Source organism: Loa loa (genome assembly GCF_000183805.2).
Source record: "Loa loa unplaced genomic scaffold supercont3.80, whole genome shotgun sequence".
Lineage (NCBI taxonomy): Eukaryota > Metazoa > Nematoda > Chromadorea > Rhabditida > Onchocercidae > Loa > Loa loa.
The window spans coordinates 159,100-175,535 of record NW_018108260.1 but is presented as its reverse complement, the minus strand read 5'-3'; the positions used below and the strand labels follow the sequence as shown (position 1 = coordinate 175,535).

Genomic DNA, 16,436 nt, shown 5'->3' with positions numbered 1-16,436 from the left:
ACTGAATTATTCAGACCTATCCAAATTTATTTTGTCATGAATGATTCAAAATGACCAATTATCTATTTGACCATTCCCTTTTTACTAACCATTTAATCCTCATACTTTATTTCCATTAATAAAAGTTTCACCAAAATTGACGCAAAATTTTATGTAATTTAATTCGAAGTTGAGAAATAAACAAAAATTGTGATAAAATCGGTGGGATTTTAAGTTGTAAAATTCTTTCGAAGAGAAGGAAGAAAAACGGATGAAAAAAGATAAGAAATTGCTTTTGACAACATTAAAATACGACAAAGATCTAATTAAAATCTCAGTGGAAATGTGAAATTTAGGATTAAAACTTCCGTCACATTTTTTTAAGAGCGAATGTGACGAAAGGTTGGTGTTTTGTGATGAATAATATAATGCATTTAATTATTTAATTACTTAATAACTAGTACAGTTTAGACAACCAACCGAATAATTACTCACTTTATTATAACAAGGAAATAAAACCAACGGATAAATATCAGAGGAATGCTTCATGTATGATATGGATGGTATATAAGAGTTATTTTAATTAGGATTTTGCTAATTAAGAAGCAGGTTAATTAATGTTGTATATCTTGTAAACTGGATTAGACATTCAAGATTTGTCATGCCAAATTAATAATAATTCGTTAATGAGATCCAATTGCACGAAATTTTTTTGTTATAGAATTCTAAAAAAAGAAAGTTATTTGAAAACTTTCAGTGATATGATTGAGTAATTTAAGATGCCAGTTGAGTTTCAGAAATTAGCATAAATTTTCATAGTACATGAAATTATGTTTGACGATCGAAAGGTTAAATTGTAGTATGGAAATAACCTTTTACTCATAAAAGTAGGATTTGGCGCAATTTAAATCCGCCAAAGGTGCATTTATTCAATAGAGGAAGTACACGTAATCTGCTCAATGGAAGATACGGCTTCAAAGGTCATTTCAGTTTTGTAATGCAAAGGTTATTTAAAACTACTTACTAATTAATTATCTAACTAACAAATTTTCGTTAATTAAAGTCATGTTTTACCTGGTGAACCTATGACTCATGTTTTACCTGGCGAACTTATGACTCATCTTGAGTAGCCACATTTTTAAGACTGCTAATTAGTGTTTATGAGATGTAAACGTAAGTAAGTATGCTTCAAACAGTCATATGTAGAAAATTCTCTCGCTTAAAGTAAGCAGTAATTAGCTGGAAAAAAGCTAAGAACTAATTGTTAGCTAATATACAATGCCTGCACTGCATGATAATGCACGATATGCATAAAGTAGCCAAAGATTTGAATGCAATCAACATCGTTTGCAAGAATTAAATGTTAAAATTCATTTCTCGTTTTGAAATATTACAAAAAAGAAAAATGAAATGCATCTGCGCTCTTTAATGCTTGATTTCAATCAATTTTTGCTAAATGAATCTGTTCGTTTGAAAAGATTCTTTAAAAAAAAACGTCAACGAGTGAACTTTGATAAGGGACGTGGGCGGAAGCGGAATTTTCTACCTATTCAATAATTTGTCATCAGTTATCAATCACAAATTTACCATTTAATCAATCTAATCTCAATTGACCTGTAATCAATCTAATTTGATAACATTATCTCCAATGAATTCCCCTTGTTCAGTGCTATTTGAGTTGCATCATTGATCCTAAAGTCATCTGCCAATAAGCTACTTGAAAAAATCAATCCTATAGTCTTTTCTTTACCTTGATAAGGATTTATCGCGTAAAATTTAAAATTTAAAATTTTAGGATTTAATAAAATTTCACGATTATATTTTACAATGGACCGACCAATAAATGTTAAAGATGAAGTATCTCTAAAGTTTCATCAAAATAAAATTCATCATCACAACTGTTTCATTCTGAAAAAGTAATTTCATACAACGAACAGTTAATGAGATTAAATAACAATAAGAAATATTTGTTTAGAAGTAAAAAAGTGCTGCAAATGTCCTTCGTTTTGAATGAAATTTACATTAAATAAAGAAAAAAAATATTGCATGAAAAATAAGCCATATGGGGGGTCAATCAGTAAAAATGTTTCACGAAATATTACTAATTAAAAGGCTAATTAATTATAATAGCAAGTTTATGTAATTAATCGGAACAGGTAAACATACGACACATAAACAGAGCTTGTATATATACAAGATCAGATCCGTACTTTGGATATTACCAATGAAATACTTACCTAAAGAAAATGATAAAACCAGTTGAAAAGGGGGAAGTATAAGGAAAAAGTATGGGAAGAGTTTGCACGTAGTTGGACAAAATTATCATTTTAACTTTATTGGCATTTTCATTTTACAAAGAGCAGAAAGAAAAGGACGCAAGCGACAGGCACATGTACACACACATGTAAATAAACAAGATCGTAAGGGCAGCAGAAAACAGTACGGTTGAATGCGGGGGGGAAGTGATGCGGGGGGGGGACCGGTTTGATGAAAAATGTCATTAACCGTAAACTGATGCGTTAGTTCTTCCCGGATACGGGGATTTTTTTTTTAATTGTTCTTTTTTTTTTTACAATTTGTTATTCTTTGAGCGGAGAAGTTACAGTTTGACAGCAAACAGGCCTATTTGCTAGATCATTAAGCCAGTTGATTGTATAATACTTAGGTACTACTCTACTGCTAGGTATTACACAGCAAGATGTTCAGAACTAGTTGTGACAGATGAAAAACGCATTTTGCTTTTAGTTAACTCTGTTTGACTCAAAAAAAAAAGGAAGTATTTAACTGTAGCAAATCCCGAAATTTGCCTAAATTTGAACCAGATCACAATTATGCATGAATAATAGATACCATGCTATAAGCATTACACGCAGTTGCATGCATGTAACTGTATAATTCAAGTTTAAACTAGATGAAATGACATGTCATCACGTACGTAAGATGAAAGGAACGTCTGATGAAAGCAGATTTATCCCATTTCCAAACATCCGTATTAACACTTCTATTCCGGTGGCATTAACTGAAGCATCATCGATCAACTGGTAATAATATGTGAAAGTAAATAAGTTAATGCAAAATGTGAATAAAGCAAGGTCATGGAAAGCTGCGACGATGATAGGGAAGTTAATAGTGTCAGGTGACCTTAGTAAAGTGCGCTTATCTCGGGAATTTTTGTAGATAGAGAGAGTTTGGTGACGGAAGAATTGTAATAGAAATAAACAGATGTAGAGATAATATTACTCTGTTGACTTATTTACTCTATTTTTATACTAATTCAGCCGTGCTTTTGTCAATCTTCTTTTCTGCTCTCAACAATTGTCACCTCAAAACTTGTAGCCATTTTATACATTTGACAAAGGGAGAATGATCCTTTGGCAGAGAAGCAAGCATGATCATTATGTTTTGGAAATTGTCCTAATATCATTAAGCGGTGTTATCATTACTAATATAGCATTTACAATGGCAACCTGACTAATTAACCTTTTGAACTCTAAGCACTCTTTATAATGTTCAACAACAGCATTATGCAATCTTCCGTTATCGTTAATTTGTGAATCTATCTGAAATATTTTTTTTTTTGCCAAGTTGGGATGAATCAATTTTATTTTTTCTTAATTAATGTTGAGCCTAAAAAAGGCTGTAAATTTAGAACAATGAGATTAAATATTACAAAGAACTGATGAAATGAATGAATTATTTATCATTGGATAATTGATTGTGTTGAAAGTATTTTTGATCGAATGATTTCAGACAATTTTATAAAATTCGAAATTCATTAATTATTTAACTCAGTTCATTAATTTTGGATGTTAACATTATCTTTCCGCTTACAATTACTCCAATTATTCAAAGCTATTTTAAAAAGTTGCTAAAGGAAACAGACAGTGAGAAGTTTCAACTATAGAAGATGAAACGAAGAAATAGAACCGAATATAAAGTCGGAACAGAAACAGTTAACACTGTTCTCTTGCGCTTAGATTGTCACCAATGCATTTGCCCAGCCAGTATTTCAATTTTCCCTTCAGAGTGAAGGTTCAATTCTAAATTTACAAATGAACTAATGGACTCTTTCATCGACTTCTTTGATTATCAAAAGCGAGAATTTCTTAAGGAAATCCGATTGAAACTTCTAGGAGATCGTAATGACAAAATATATCAGTTGTTTTCAACAATGAACATATTGTGAAATGAAATGATTTACAATAATCATTGATTTTTTTCAAAGTATCATTGAACAAATGAAAGATTCCTACCGTAGATTAGAAAGATCTTTCAGATGAAGAATCAGTGAACTATCGTTGAAAATAAACTATCATTGTAACAATTTGAACTAATTCATAAGAAAATTTACTTTTTTAAATTTAACACCCACTTGTTCAATTAAACGTCCATTATAGACAAATATAAAAAGGAAAGGTTTACAATAAGGACATAAAGATTAATAGTAAAAGTAATTAAGGTATCAGTCAAATCCTTACTTCATTAATAAGGACACATCGATAATGTTATTCGTGAGTTGTACAATCACCTCGTTTGATTCAACACGTAGACGCTAAATCTCTTACTATGGTATCCTGTGAAAAAACAGAGGTGGTAGTAACGTTGATCGAATTTAATCGATAGTAGATTTCATCATTTCAATTATATCTTTTAATTTAACCACAAATTATGATAATCTTTTTGAGTTAATTTTTACGAACTCTTTGGTAATTTAAATTTTTCATTTAAAATCTTCCACTTGAATAATCTAGAAAATTTGTTTAAAATCCCATTCACAAATGCTTAAATGTTCAAATGAGTGTGTAATAATTGAAATTGGATCAATAAATCATCCATTTTGAACCACAATTTGCTTTTCTTTGCGAAGATTGATGATTATCGATGAAACACTTGTAGAGCTATAATAAAACTATTACTTTCACTAGAAATCAAATATACATACAATAGGATGAGTGACCTTTCGGCTTCTTGTGCTAGTTGACCCAGATAGACCAGGTACTACTGAAGTGACCTAAAGTGATCAGGGTTTACCAGACTAAAGCTATGCAATTTTCCTCCGTCCTCCTTTATCAACCGATAGTCATAAAACTAACTGGTAAACAATATGTGACCAGATTAGATTGTCGTAGAGAGAAAGAATTCAAATTGGTGTAATCTAAGTTGAAATAGTCTAGTATACATGATACTCATTACGGATGTGATCAGTGGATAGATGGTGGCCTAGTTATTTTCTATGAGATTAGCAACGACTGAATAATTTAATGAACTGAAACGTATGCCGGCTATGTTCGGCTCATTATCCCTCTTGGCTTCTTCATTATCTTCTCTGATAGCATACTTATATTATCTCTGCGCATATTGTAATTTTCCAAATCCATAAATTTCAACTAATTTCGAATAATTACTTTCACTACTATATGTTTAGAGTTCACTCCTCTAATTCCTTTATCCTTCGTTTGTTTTTGTCGCAATTTGACGAATCAAATAGATTGTTAACGATGAACAAACATTAAGGAAATGATAAGTTAAATTATTGATATTAGGTAAATTTGCCTTAAATGAATGTTTTATAGCTTTCATCAAATGATTGGAAATGTCCGGTTTTGTAGCATTTCCTGATTGTTCAACATTTCTAATTTTCCACTCGTCAATTCATTTTACTCAGGAAGTCAAGTTGTATTAGTCCAAAATGTGTGAAATAGAAATTTGGCAAGTTTGATTTAATTATAATAGCTTAGTCTAGTCTATCAGCATTACATGTGACAGTTGTTAAGCTAATGCTTACAAATACATTTGCCTTACTTCAGATTATTATGCTTTCATACTAAATTTATATTTAAATCACTTTTTAATGCTAAAAATAATCTTTAATCTGTTCAAATTAGTAAATAATATAAAAAATTCCAATCCTTTATCAGTGATAAAAGTATGGTAAAACTTACTAATAGCACCAAGAAACTATTGGCAAAAAAAAAATCGATTTCATTTTCTACGAAAATATCCCAAAGATTTATATTCCCAATCGTATGGATATTCCTGCAGTCTGGCTTCAAAGAGAATTTTTCGAAGCAACTGAAAATCAATTTTTCCCATCTACAATTTACATATGCAAATTATCAGTTAATATCAGTTCACTTCTTTGATTGATTTTAGCTCTAATTAATTTAACTGTTAATGAATATAGTTGAAGAAATTATGGGGCGGTGGCATTCTTATCGATAAAAATTGACAAGCAGTTCCATTTAATTACTAGAGTACAGAAAATTTTTGTTTTTTTTCGTTCGAAGTTACTGAATTAGAGCATCTTATATCTCAACTATTTAAGTATTAGGAGGATGTAACCTTATAAATGAGATCGTAATCTGGCTTGGATGTGTATTTCAATTTGCATATATACTTCATTATTTCCATGTACTTCTTAGGACAAGATTTGAGCAGCTTTTGCATGCCATCATTTGTTCGAATTGTTTCCTGTGAAGAAGAATTTTCAACATATATGAATGAACTTAAATACTGAAATTACAATTCATTTAATTTTAGAAGACATTTTTGATTTCGAGGGACCTACTAATAAAATTTTCTCAATGGAAAAAAAAGGTATAATTGATTGTTTTTCTTTTTTTTTCTTTGAGAGAGAAAAGTCTAACTGTGATGTACTTTTACATGCATAATAGCTTGCTCATTATCCAGATTTTTCCACGGTAAAAATCCTTTTGTAAATTCGATCTGCTGATACATCCAGGATTCAAGGTCATCACGACGACCTGGTGGACGTCGTTGATGACATCCCAATGGTGCATAACGTAATGTCCCTTTGAAGCTGGTACCCTGTATACTTGAATTTTAGATAGAAGTTAAGAAAGAAGAAGAATAAAGATTACAAGGGATTTGAAGATCGACCTCACTTACGCGTTTTAAATGCTTTATTTGATCCTTCGAATCGACGTAATGATAGCTCAAACCAAAATCAATGAGGAAAATTTTTCGAGCGCCGTTTACGAGATCAGTTCGTCCGGTGGCAAAATTTGATGGTTTTATATCGCTTAAAAATTATTGAAAATTAATTTCAATAATAAATATACAAAGAAGATATATTTCTGTATGATAAGAATCACAACTTCATAAATAATAAATCAATTTAAACTTATATTTGCTTGCCATTATACTAATAGTCCTGCAAGACCGATCTAAAAGATAGATATTAATAGGACTTTTTTAGTCTTGAAAAGTTATAGTCATTCCTCACCATGACACTTTGTTTTATATTAAAGGTGACATTGACTTACCGATGAATGAATCCAACTCGATGGAGTTCTTCGATTGCTTCCACACATTGTAGGCCAACTGAAATGACACATCCGGCAGAGAACTTTTTCCTTTTCCGTTCCATTAGAATATCCTAATATGGCCAGCATTTCAATGATTTTGAATGAGAAGATTTTTGGATAACTGGTAAAGTCCAAGTAAATTTAATTCAAAAGAAAAAAAAAAGGTAAAAATGATCCATCAACTTACTCGTAACGATTTGCCAACAAGTGTCATTACAATGTACTCAAAGCCGCAATAACTCCCATAATCGATAAGTCGACCGATATGTTTACTTTCTGCTTGTTTAGCTAATTCCAAAACGTGCTTTTCAACCAGTAGTGGTTTCTAAATTGGAATTAAGCATTCAACTCAGAAGATAGTCTAAATTTAAATTGTAATCGAAAAAATAGGAAATTTATCGTCCAAAGAATATTGGTCAAATAGCTGTTTTTCTTTCCGCAATATTACTTGCAATAACGTGAATTGGTTGTAATAATGCATGCAGAGGATTTTATCAGTACATTATTTATCATAAAAGTTCCAAAAATACAGCGGAAAGCTACGGCCAAGGTGTGATTGATTATTGATTATCAAAAGTTGACCAGTCAAATATCGCATTTGTGAGCGATGATATCGCAATTATCCGCTGCATAAGGATTTTCTGGCAAAGGTTCATGATAATTAATGATCATTTACTTTTAAAATTTTGCTAAAATGAATTCTAAAAAATAATAAATTTTTAAAATGAATTCGAAAAAATCGATAATTACATCACTGCAGCATCCGAGATCGAATTTAAGCGCATATCGTTCACCATGATATCCGACCTGTAACATTATCTCTAATAAATGTGAAAATTTTTCCCAATAGTGTGCTACGGTAAGACTGTTAAATTTAGGGTAACAATGTCGTGTCAACTATTTAAGTTCGTTCAATATTGAAAGACAAACTTTATAAACACATCCGAATGCACCTTTACCAATAAACTCCATAATTAGCCATTTATTGACCCGTTCATTCTTTTTTAGCTTCGCGATGTTAACATCTTTCTCATTTTGCTCTCTTTTTTGTCTCTCTTCTTGCGAAAAGAGATTCTTTGACACTTTTCGTTGTCTAGAATGCTTTGACAATGATTTTGATTGAATAGCACCTGTATTTGTATCACCCGTTTGTGATGCACCTAAGGTTAGTTCAGCTTTACTTATCATCATATCATCTACTACTTTTATTGCTGCCATCGATTTCGATGATTTAGTTCGAAGTATCGGTTGAATCACCATAAATCTTGCCACTGAAGTAGATATTTTGCTCTCATGAAAAAGCTAATTACGTTTGACTGTTTGATAAATAAGAAAATGATTGAAATTGGCAATATGATATGTATATAAACTTGAAATTAGGATATTTTACTTCAAAAATTTGCATATCTTCGAATAAATTTTGTTTTCTTTGTTGGTAGTATCAAAAGGTATTAAAATGTAAGAAATTCTTCAATAAATAGTAAATATTGCTAAAAATTTCGAATAATATTAATTTTCATCAGATATTTATCCTTGTTAAGGAATTTTATCTTTTGCATAAAATGGATGCTTTTATGTCTTTTCGATGCTAATAATAACAATTGTTAATCCTTTGAGAGGTATTTGAAACTGAAATACATTTCAATAAGTGCCGATTTAGTTGAGTTCTTTAAAAATTCCTTTTCATAGTGAATACATTCAACTTCTTCTTAAAGTAATTATTTGAAGTGCTCTTTTCGAACCAAACAGCTAAGGAAGTATTTGATTAAGTTTTTCTCGCCAACTTTCGTTTTATTAACCGATTAATTTTTTTTTTCTTTTTGGATTTGCAAAAAGTTTATTTAATATATCAAATATCTATGCAACAGTGACAACTTGTCATAGGAAAATTATGTCATATGTTTTCAATCACTTCTTATTGTAGCAACTGCACTCAAAGTTCATATTGCAATAGTTGCAGTTAATTAACATTACTGCAATTATTCATTCATACAGTAGTATCACTTACAAAATATTTCGAGCGAAAAGTTCGGAGTTCAAATTTTCGGTTCTAAACCATTCAGTGAAATTTCATTCTCTTGTCTATTTCGATTGAATCAATCAAATAAGTTTAGGTTTTTGTCAAAATAATCATTGTCATTATAACATATATTGATTAAAGAGCAGCTAAGCTATAATGGTGTGAAATGTGGTTGATATAACAAAGAAGGAAGTAAATGTTATCATTATTATCAAGGCCAAATAATTGTCACCGTAGATAGGATAATTGTCAGTGAGGTGGATGATATATCACTTTGGTAAGTTTTCTGATGACAACTAAGAGAACTTCTTAAGCACAATTCACTTAATGAAAAGGTCGGACGCGTGTAACTTCGTGCCAGTCGATTACACGCCCTTCTATTTGACGTTAAATTCCTAAAATATTGTATTGCCTATACATTTCGATTACGCAGGCACATGCACATGCACAAGCACATGAGTACGATCATACGGAGGCATGATGCATGCATGCAGATATGAATGTAAATATATTTATGATTTGATCTGATAAGGTACTGATCAGGATAAACCGGAATGCTTATTGTTAAGCAGATAAACGGCATTGAATTTAGATTTTTTGAGTCGATCAAAAAATTTTGGGTGAAAACATTTAAATCCAAAAAAAAGAAAAAAACGGGAGTTTAAAACTAAGGGTAATACTGAATGAATGGATGTGGAATGTTACCAAAATATTTCCCGAGATTTCATGAAGAAAGCAATTTTATAGAATGTCTCATAAATGAATAATTATTAGCATTTTTCATGTTATAACAAAACATTTTAAAATTAAATTAAATTTTAAATGAATTTCATTCCACATGGTACCTAGATATTTGAAAACTTCTGCTTTGCTTACATATAGTTTTTTGGCAGAAGTACGAAACATAACTGTAACCGAATAGTTGCCGGAATGGATATATGACATTTTAGATTGTCACCTCTATCCAAATTCATCAAGTCCTGTCATGCTCCATCCAATCGCATCCTTCCTTTTCAGTTTACCCTTTACGAGTGTAATCATAATAAGAAAACTTATTTATATTATAATAATCTATGCAAATTATTTCTGCGCCCTTGAAGGATTTAACGGAGAGAGAGAGGGAGAAAAGGAGAAAGAATTTTATCAAGACGATATGCCGACATTCCAATTGTTCCCTTTCAAATAACCCCCAGAAATTTGGGACCTTCCAATATTTGTCATTACGTAGTTCTCGAGAAATCATTATTATATACGACTATTTGTCCTTTCTTTCTCTTTCTCTCTCTCTCTCTTTCACTATTCATCATTCTTTGTCCTTTTTTTGATTTTGAACCATTTCATAAATATTTGCAAAGAGTGAAAGGAGCGGTCATTGTATGGGCTAACTAAAGGACATTATTGTTGTCTGGCTATGTCCACCTCTTTTATTATTTATTGTCCAGCTCTGTGCTCTGTCTATCTCTCCCATTGTTTCATATCCGATCTTTTGTTTTGCGAATTTATATTCCGTAAGCATTATCGTGATCCAGAAACGATGAAGTGTACGGTGTCGTCCGGTATTCCCACCCTATGACAAAGTTTCAAATAAATTCAATTGTTCAGTTTCAATTGTCATAAGATGTTTGAATATCAAAGTTCAAAATCAATCACAGGAATACTGTGAGGGATCAAATAATAATCGTGAATATATTTGATTGCAATTATCGTTATTAAGAAAAAGTGAAGTTACTTAGTAGTAATAGGGAAGTTATGAGAAGAAGGATGAGAGGTACCGTAATGCTATTAAAATGATTATCTGATAAAGGAAGAGAGTGGGATAAGTGGACGAAACAGGTTAAATCATAATGATAATGTTAAATGGATGGATATGAGAAATAACCAGTTGCAATTATATACACTTCTTCTGACCAATATGTTCATCATATTTGCGAATTGAGATGAATAAATCTTTACAAATACCGGAAAGTTACCCAATAACCGGGACGATTTCCGCGACTATCATTAAAAGTCTTCCCTCGGAAGGCCAATGTAGACATTATTGACCGATCGATCCTTCCTTTCTTGCGATATGGTAATGTTGTGGACGGTAGGAAATGTTTTCATATTTTTGCTTTTAGCATATGAGTCTGTTGTAGCCATGATAAAGCATGGTAACTTCCTTCTTATCAGTTATTTTTCCTGTTGACATATTATTGACAGTACTAATCCGTTTGGTTCATTAACAGTTCTTTAATCTGGTAAAGACTATTTCAGTGATTTTATTCATGTCCAAAACGAAATTATTCGACCTGATTTAAATTAAATTTTAGATTTAACTGAAAATTAATATCTAGGTCATATTTTGCCAACAAATTTTGGATTAGTTTCAATTTGTTGTCAATTTTCTGTTCTAATTTATAATGGTATATTCGCGATCCAATTTAAATTTCATATTTTCAAGCAGAATTCTGGTTATAGTAAATAACAATTTAAAGGAAATATGGTTTTACCACCATCGCATTCCATCTTTTGTTTGATTATAATGTCAACCTAAAGCGTTCTGATATGGAAATTTATGATAAATTTCATTAAACTGTGCTGTTGCAACACTGTAATCGATTATTATATTTCAACCAGATCTGAATCAAAAATGGGAAATTTAAACGGGACTAGAAATATTAGAATGAACAAATTAACATAAAAGATTAGGAAACAAGTTAAATTCAATTTAGCTTGACTGTTAAGACGCGATCGAAATATTAATTTTATGAGAAAGTTAAAACCTAACTTTTATCTAGTAAACCAGCAAATTTTATGACCTCCAGAAAATTCATGCCGATTTCTTTATTTTCAAATCGATAATTTCGTTTTCCATTTTCGAATTAACTAATTCATCATTCTTAAAGCTGATATAATATTAACCTTAATAGAGATTATCATAATTTTTTTACTCATTATCAATAGCTGTATTATTTTGTGGACGATCATTATAATGATAACATTTCATCTACAAACCAGTTATGATCCATTAATTATCGATATCATTCATAGCTTATCCTTCACCTTTTTCCCGCATTTCACACCTTACTTCAATTCTTCAAGGCTCTTTGCTTCACTTAAATCATTTAGCTAAATCACAAATGGGCGAATTAATCATCGGAAATGACAATGGAGAGTTGATTGATATATCAGTCCTTCATTTCCAGACATTTCCTATTCGAAATCAAATTAAATTCATTCCCTCTCTCACCTGTTCAGTTTACCGTTTGTCTATATCCTTTTTACTGCAGCTGTCGTTTCCGTTTTTCAGTTCGCCCATGTCAGTTCACTTATGGCTCTCTATGTCCATTTGTTTGCCTCTCCCTTACTATCAATTTGAATTACTCATTCATACTAGCTGGCCTATTTGGGTCTCCATTTGTTCGCCTATCCTCTATGGTTAGATACAACTGTCTCTTATCCTCAATTCATCATCGTCGTCATTACCTTCACCATATCATCATCATCGTCATCATCATCATCGTTGTCGCTGTTGTCACCATCATCATTTGTGCTCAATAGGCGCGACAATAGCACCGAGATAAACAAGTTCACATTGTGTGTACAACAGAATTGCAATTGGCTTTTCTTCCGTTTTCGCAAATTATTAGTACCTGTTAGTACCATTTTAGGTTAGTAATTTCTCTTTCGTCAGAACCCTTTCATCATTATTACCTCTATATTGGCCTTATGAGAAAAAATTTTTGCCCTATCAGTTGTCAAAATATTGTTTCTTTAGCTAATTAGCATATTTGCTACCAAAAGCCAAATCTTTGGGCCGTAAGTCTATGTGACATAACAACTGTTCAAAAAGTAATGTAATACAACGTGTAGGCGGATGCAGTCATCTTATGTCATCATTACATCTAATAGGCCAAATATCAACTGATAAATGGGTCTTTGATTGCATCTTAATCTGTTTGCACTAATTTTTGGATGATTCTTATCAGATCAAAATATTTAAGTAATCGTTCAATTCGATCTAATTTTAATTGTTATACAGTAGAAAAAGAATTTTGATCAAATGAAACAAACATATGTTTGTTGTTTGTCCTCCAGAAAGGCAAAATGATTTATTTGTGAAATGGTCGAATATCTGTTTTGCATGTTCATTTGTCACTTTCAATGAAATAATTCGATACAAAGTTTGCAGGTGGCATCTTCCAGAAGCCAGCTGTGCTATTTTCCATCTCAAAACAAGCTGTTTATTCATTTTCTTTGCTATTTTTTATCTCTGACATTAATTTGTTTTAATAAAGAAATTTGTAATTTTATTTTTGAAAAAAAATTATTTCTTTTCCTCAATGTACGTAACACTTAATGTAATGATAAGTTGATTTTAGTGATATGCTATATTCAGAATTTAAATTCTCTTACAGTCATAATCTGTCACTTTCCTTTATCACACAAATAAATTTATTTGTCCATTAACCATAATTACATATTATTTAGCAAACTATATAATAATATTTATTTACTTTCTTCCCCATAAAATAATCCAACTCTCTTCTCCCGGGATCATTAACTGGGAAATACTGGATATAGCATTCTAAATGCTTCCGCTATGTCTTATCTCATATTTTAGGTTAGTAAAAGTCCTTTTAAAATTTTAAACTTTTATCGAAAATTTTGAAAAAAAAATTATACAAGAATGATAAGGTCATTGCTGTATTAATACATCAACAAACTTATCATTCAATTTTCCAAACAAGTATTGTTAAGGTTATCACTAACAAACTTCCCACATTCAAAACACGATCAAATTGAATTCTTTCATGACAAACTTCTAAAAACTGGCTTTGTTTATTGATGAGACGAAGAAAAGAAATAAGTTCTGTCAATTTAATTTATTATACAATGAATGAATGAATAATTCGATCCTCTCTCAGTGTTCATTCAATTAATATTCTTTCATCCATTTCCAAACAGTTATCAGTAAAGTGAGATATTTGTAATCTTTATCTTTTAACACGTGATACTGTCAAGTTTGAGGAAATAGTTGTATACCCATTGGAATATACCGTGAAACATTTTTACGTGAATTAGATGTGAACATTAGTTAAGGATATATTAATAGAAGGTAGAAGGTAGGGATAAAAGCAGGTGACACGAGTGACATGAATAATTAATGTAAATATGCAGCAAAAGATTGAACAAGAATGGATCAAAATCGTTAAATACTTTGTTTAAGGGAACCTATTGACAATGTTCATAATGATCTGATCTAATGGAAGTAATGGATCAAATGAATTCCAATGAGTGACCCATTTCAACAATATTTCAATAACATTATGGAAGCATTTGTTGTTTAATTCTAATTTTAGACAAGCAAAGGATACTTTACTTTGTTTCATTGCAAATTCTATTTCATTTCACTGTTATAATCGTCATCTGTTCATTTTTATTTTATTCACGTCTCTGACTCATTCATGACCTTATCTTTATTACATTTAATATTGAAAAACTGAACTCTGAAATAACTCAGTTTTACAAAGTTTGGAAAATCATTTCTCAAAAAAAATTTTTTCATCTATTTTATCTTGAAAGCAAAAAAAAGAAAATCGGCATTTTATTCCTTTTTTTAGTTTCTCTTTCAAAATTTGCAAAAATGTCACATTTACTTAGTCAACGTTTTCTATTTCATATTATACAAATTAAAACAAATTTCTATCAAAATAATTTGGAACGTATAATGCATGAAAGTATTACTTTGTTTGATTGAAAACGAATCAGAAAGATTTAGAAATTTCAATGTAAATTATTAATTTAATTCTAAATCATCGATTAGAATACGTCTGATAGGCGGCATCATTTGATGCCGGCTGATTTATGAGCAATATTAGAGATGCTGAATAATTGATACTTTTGATCTTAAGCTAATGTTTGAAAATGTTTGTTTAAACACAATTTCTCGTCCTGATTGCTACATTGTAAGTTTTCTTGAAAATTGTATCTTTACAAGTGAATATACTTTCCTTCTTTTACCTTTTTTATCTACTTCTACTTTATAACAATTCAATTTAATTTCTCTTTGTCCATTCATTTTTAAAATAAACAACATTAAAGTGAGTAAACAACTTTCGCACTTTTTCTTCAAGTAAAATATTTGAAATGTCGTAAAAAATTTATTTTCAATTATCCCTTCCTTACAAAATTATCACCTTTTTGGCTTAAAATGCTTCTCAGCTAAGGTTCTTCACATCATTTAAGCAAATTAAAGTGGCTCAAGCTTGACTTTCCGGATATGCTAATCACGGATGTGTAAAAAAGACAAGAATGATAAACGTTTATCAGTTCATTTTCAAAGTTCTACATAAATGATTCGTCACGATTTACCCTTATTACATTTGCTATTGAAAACATGAAGTTAAGAATAATTCAATTTTAAAGCTTGGAAAATTATTTTTTCAAAAAGTTTTTTGACAACAATCAATAACGACAAAAGCTATCTTTTTTTCCATCGATCTTCGAGAATACCCATTCCATCTATGGAAAAGTGCTCTGAGATGAATGAAAATTTACAAACTGAAACGATACTATTCTATGATTTACGAGTGAGTTTTCTAACATAAACTTATCCAAGTCTTGATTGATTTCTCTAGAAGTGTCACTTAGTTCAGTTAGCATGCCCTCCCCCCCCTCCCTCCTCCTCCTCCTCTCCGTCTTGAAGCTTAAAGATCTGGGAGTGGGATTCTGTCTTAAAGTTTCTGAGATTTTCCAGTACTTCATAAACAATATTTACTGAATACTAATGAACCTACACTTTTAGGTAATTTGCATAACAAATTAATTGTGAAATGAATATCACTTATTCCAATAACTCAGATATTACAAAGGTTTCTTGACGATTGAAATGTCAGAGATTCAACATTAAGGCTTTTTTCTTGGAACAATTATGTGGACGATGCAATATTGAAGAATAGTAATATTAATTAATTCCATCAGGATTATTATGACGTTAACTTGTTTTTATATCTTTAATAAGATTGGTAACAATATTGCATTCGATATTGTTGTTGTTGTTGTTGTTTTTATTGTTGTTGTTTTTACTGTTGTTGTTATTGTTATTGTTGTTGTTGTTGTTGTTTGTT

General features: G+C 30.6%; 2 protein-coding genes across 2 annotated transcripts; both read right to left on the bottom strand.

Moving 5' to 3' along the window:
• Nucleotides 1-5,961: 5,961 nt before the first annotated feature.
• LOAG_03132 (CK1/WORM6 protein kinase) lies at nucleotides 5,962-8,525 on the bottom strand (the record flags this gene model as incomplete). Its single annotated transcript, XM_020446220.1, has 8 exons — nucleotides 5,962-6,072; nucleotides 6,322-6,450; nucleotides 6,637-6,807; nucleotides 6,889-7,021; nucleotides 7,266-7,378; nucleotides 7,495-7,632; nucleotides 8,058-8,114; nucleotides 8,238-8,525. 8 exons carry the CDS (start codon nucleotides 8,523-8,525, stop codon nucleotides 5,962-5,964), a joined length of 1,140 nt encoding a protein of 379 aa, XP_020303407.1.
• A 4,243-nt stretch (nucleotides 8,526-12,768) lies between these two features.
• LOAG_03131 (hypothetical protein) lies at nucleotides 12,769-12,972 on the bottom strand (the record flags this gene model as incomplete). The annotated part of the gene is made up of 1 exon (XM_003138668.2): nucleotides 12,769-12,972. The coding sequence occupies one exon, from the start codon at nucleotides 12,970-12,972 to the stop codon at nucleotides 12,769-12,771; it is 204 nt and encodes a 67-aa protein (XP_003138716.2).
• Between the last annotated feature and the right edge of the window lie 3,464 nt (nucleotides 12,973-16,436).